The sequence below is a fragment of the Plectropomus leopardus genome, unplaced genomic scaffold, assembly GCF_008729295.1.
Source record: "Plectropomus leopardus isolate mb unplaced genomic scaffold, YSFRI_Pleo_2.0 unplaced_scaffold6877, whole genome shotgun sequence".
NCBI classification, from domain to species: Eukaryota; Metazoa; Chordata; class Actinopteri; order Perciformes; family Serranidae; genus Plectropomus; species Plectropomus leopardus.
The window spans coordinates 210-4,644 of NW_024675674.1; the positions used below are offsets into that span (position 1 = coordinate 210).

The window sequence follows — 4,435 nt, forward strand, 5'->3', positions numbered from 1 at the left end:
GCTGTACTCACCTGTTTCTGAGCAGCAGCTATTGTTGCAAAGTTGTTAAAAAAACAGCAAACATATACAAACACACTGTCAAATGCAAAATCACAGCAACGTAGCACTGTGATTGACACTGGAGAGGAAGCAGACACAGAGCATGACTGACAGGACACAGCCTTTGGGAAGGTGATGTTCTCACTGTATTACAAAGTCACCACTTAAGGTGCTGCTACTGAATTGTGTTTCATTTTATTGCATTTTACATTGTTATGATATAATAATGCCATTACAATATGGTAACATACCTTTAGCTTGCCAAAATATACTAATGACATGGCATTATTTTACCTTTGTAATATGACAATACTTTATTTTGATGTCCAAAGAATTAGGATGCCAATGTATTAACGGTGCTTATGCAGAAGAGCAGCCAGAAAATGAGCTAAACCAAATCTAGGATCAATCTGATTTGCAACAGAAGTCATTATCATTCAGTAATTTTCCAAAATTCAAATCCTTAAGAGAAGATGAATGGGAAGAAAACAGAAGCCAATAATCTGTTTCAGGACGTGAGGAGAACAAGACATGTAAACGACAGACTACAGTCAATAGTTTGTGTTGGTGTGATGTTTCAAGTTAAACAGTGACAGCCCAGACAAAACAAATTGTCAGCTGCAACATCACATTTTTTTTTACACACCTTAGTACACAAACACACATCTTCTCCAGCTTGCAGGATTCTTTAAGGCACTGTGGTGTTTAAATATCCAAGGAAGATTGCAACAACTTGTCATCCAGTTTCCAATATATACATGGTTTCAATATGTGTCACTGTTTCTGGGGTTAAATCCATACAGAGGGCTTGCCCTCTCCTGATTTGCTGCTGCTGCTGTTGCTGCTGCTACCTCCTCCACTGCTGCCTCCCTTCCCGTGTTTGAATCTATGCTTGCGCTCCTTCTGAGGCTGAGGCTGCGGCTGAGGTTGGGCCTGGATGATGTTACTTTGGGGCTTGTCGTCATGGTTGTCCCCAAGCTGTTCCTCTGCTCGATGCTGCTGACTGTATGCCTGGATGGCCGCTTCCAGTTGCTCATGAGCTTGCTGGATCATGTCTTTGTTCAACGCTACGCGGGCTTCCCCTCCAGTTGGAAAATTGTCCTCATTGCTACCAAATTGTTGTTGCTCCTCTTGGGCAATGTTTGCCCTGTTCTGCTTGCATGCCATCTTAGCATTGCTAAGGTCCGTGTAGGGCATCTGCTCTGGCTTTACCACAATGTTATAGCCGGGTGGAGCTGATGGGGTGTTCCACGAGAAGGGGTAACCTACGTAATCTGCAGCCCCATCTCCACCCACCCCTCCTTCAGAGCCTGCCTCTGGACCTGTCCCTGCTACTGAGCCCTCCACACCCCCGTTGTTGCCTAGCAATCCCAACTGGTACTCATCCTCCTGAGGTGGGCAGCGCCGACGGCGAAGAATGTCACAGATGGTGCCAATCCCTAAATGGAGCATCTCCCAAACATTGAGTGTGAGACAAAGGACAGTGACACCATACATGATGCGCAGGAAGATGGTCTTCTCTGTAGGCCGTGACACAAAGCAGTCAACACTGTGGGGACAAGGTTTCCCCGAGCACACAAACACAGGCATCACACGGAACCCATACAGCAAATACTGGCCTGCAAGAAAGCCTGCTTCCAGCAGTGTACGAGTCACCAGCTGCAAAACGTAAACCCGCATCAGCCCCTCATCTCTTATACGCTTGCGTCCATCATGCCGGATTTTGGGTCTAGGTGTGGGTTGCAGTGGATCCCGCGGCCTTTTAGGGGGCTCGATCTCTGGCACTTCATAGATCATGGGATCATCCTCCTGGTCCTCCTCGGTCTCCTCAATGCCACGGTGCTGCCGTGCTCCAAAGCAGATTTTCCTGGGCTTCCTGTGTGTGTAGCCCCCTCCTCCTGTTCTAACTGCAGCAGAACCAGCACCTCCTTTGGCTTCATCCAATCGTGCAATCTTGTTGACAGCATAGCCCATGTACATGAGAGAGGGCATCGCCACCAGGATGATCTGGAAGACCCAGAAGCGAACGTGAGATAGAGGGGCAAAGGCATCATAGCAGACATTCTCGCAGCCCGGCTGGCCCGAGTTGCAGACAAACTTGCTCTGTTCATCATAGTAGATGGACTCTCCCCCAACGGCAGTGAGAACGATGCGGAAGACGATGAGCACGGTGAGCCACAGCTTCCCCACGAAGGTGGAGTGGTTGTGGATCTCCTCCAGCAGCCGCGTGAGGAAGCTCCAGCTCATGGTGTCGCTGGACAGTGGGGCAGACAGTGTCCCTCTCTCACCTGTTCACAGACTCTGTAAAAGGTAAAGGAGGAGCAAAGGGGAAGACAAAAAAGAATAAGAAAGACATGAGCTCAAAATAAATGCTAATTTGAAAATGAAATAAAGCAAGATTTGTTCAGACTTTTCTAGACTTTTACCTCTGTGGCATTAATTTTGCAAATTCAGTAGCAAGATAGGAGATAGGAAAAGTGGTGACACAATAATTGCCTTAATTAAAATAAGTGTTCCTCTCTTAGCTCAGGCAATCAATATATCCTTAATTTGATCTGTTGCTTTTCACAGCACAAATGAACACACTCTGAACTCGGAGCTCTGTGCCACAGTGAGGTTGCTGTCAAGTTCGAGCTCTTTTAGGGAATTAGGAGACCGAGTGGAAAGAGGATATCGGTATTAAAAAATACCATCAAGCAGCACTGAGAAGGAGGCAAAATAATCCAAATAGGGAATTTGCTATCGCCAAATACACACTCACTTTATTTAACAGCCTATCTCTTTTTGAAGAATAAATCCTCTTAGTGAGCCTTCTTCTGTGTGAGGTGCAGTTTTCAGGATTGTATTAACTTGACTGGTTTGTTCTGGTTGGGAGGTAAATAGCATTGTGCATGTGCGTCTGTGCATTTGTGTGTGTTTGTGTGTGTGTGTGTGTGTGTGTGTGTGTGTATGTGTGTGTGAGTGCAGTTGAGCACAGTTTAGGAAAAGGGACATGTTGCCTATGTAGGTTAGGTCTGGGCTCCAGGCAGTCCATCCAAACCAGCAGAATCAGCAGGTGGCCAGGCACAAACCATTGGAGCGGGGAGTCAGACAGCAGACCCACATTAGCTCAGGCAGTGGAGCTGAACCCAAACACTGCTGTCCCTCAGGGCAGCTTTGGGGGATGAGTATGACACCTCCACAGAACTTTACCCCTTATGAAGCCGCAACAGCGCATGGCTTATTGTCAGCTAGACTGAGAGAAAAATCCAACCATGGATACTAGCTTAGTTTGGGGTTTAAAGGGCTTCCAGAGACTATATCCTTACCAAGCAGGTTGGGAGCTTAGTCGGAGCAAGCCACAGCTACAGCGAGAGGGGAAATTTAGCTGGAGGAGACGAGCAGGAGCTCCCAGCCCTCTGCTTTGTGTCTCCAGTTGGAGCAGAGAGGGCGGGAATGTTTTGAAGAAGCCTTGCGATGAAACGTGTCATATTGATCACTCTGACCATATAAGGACATGTCTGGGACACAGGAGGTAGTTGTCAGGAACCCTTTGTGTGTATTACTCATGTACAGTAAGAGGCCATAAATGCGTACAATCAGACTAAGCAGCAGAGTCCTTGGGATAGTGCTAACTGTGAGCGTCTGTGACCAACATGTATGAGTAAGCAGCAAATGGCCAGAGCGGAGCAAAAGGCTGCCACAAGCACACAGAGTCATAGCGGTGTCCTTCCATGGTCGAGATCTGTCTGACTTTTCCCGTATGACATCATTGCAATTCTTTACATAACTCTTACTGTGCTGCACAGTTGTCCTTTGGATAATAATAACAAGAATTAGTCACAGACAAACAGTTGGCTCCAAAGGTTAAACTGCTTTGATTTAATTTAGTGATGAGGTGATTCAGATGTTTAATGTTTTTAGGCTAAAAATATTTCATTATTAGTGCTGTTTCTGTTATTTTTCTACTTCAACTTTCCACTGTAACTGTCTCCTCAGTGTTGGACTCTATAATTTTTTTTCATGACATTTGTATACTTATTTGAATATGAATCTAACTGAGTTAATGTTGTAGATTACAAACTAAACAACTGGGTCTGTTAAGTTTTACTAATATTTTGAAGGCAAACTTTTACAGTAAGAATATGTTGACACATATAACTCTTATTTAGTTGCAATTATATGTTGATTGTAGGTATGATGCAATATTTATTATTTTAATTTTGATTATGATGATGATAATAACAACCTGGTTCGAAACCGGGTCGGAAGGGGGTTCGGTCCGTGGGCGGGGGCCCTTCTGTGTGGCGTTAGCATGTTCTGCCGTGTCTGCGTGGGTTCTCTCCGGGGTCTCCGGCTTCCTCCCACAGTCCAAAGACATGCAGGTCAGGTTGATTGGTGAGTCTAAATTGCCCTT

At 45.6% G+C, this 4,435-nt stretch overlaps 1 protein-coding gene across 1 annotated transcript; it reads right to left on the minus strand.

The window, feature by feature from the left end:
- Positions 1 to 822: 822 nt before the first annotated feature.
- LOC121939963 (gap junction gamma-1 protein-like) lies at positions 823 to 2,289 on the minus strand. The gene has a single exon (XM_042482864.1). The coding sequence runs from the start codon at positions 2,284 to 2,286 to the stop codon at positions 829 to 831; it is 1,458 nt and encodes a 485-aa protein (XP_042338798.1). The 5' UTR covers positions 2,287 to 2,289; the 3' UTR covers positions 823 to 828.
- Between the last annotated feature and the right edge of the window lie 2,146 nt (positions 2,290 to 4,435).

What these genes read in the sequence shown, in the direction of transcription:
- LOC121939963 (XM_042482864.1), bottom strand. Translation starts at nt 2,286, where the DNA reads ATGAGCTGGAGCTTCCTCACGCGGCTGCTGGAGGAGATCCACAACCAC.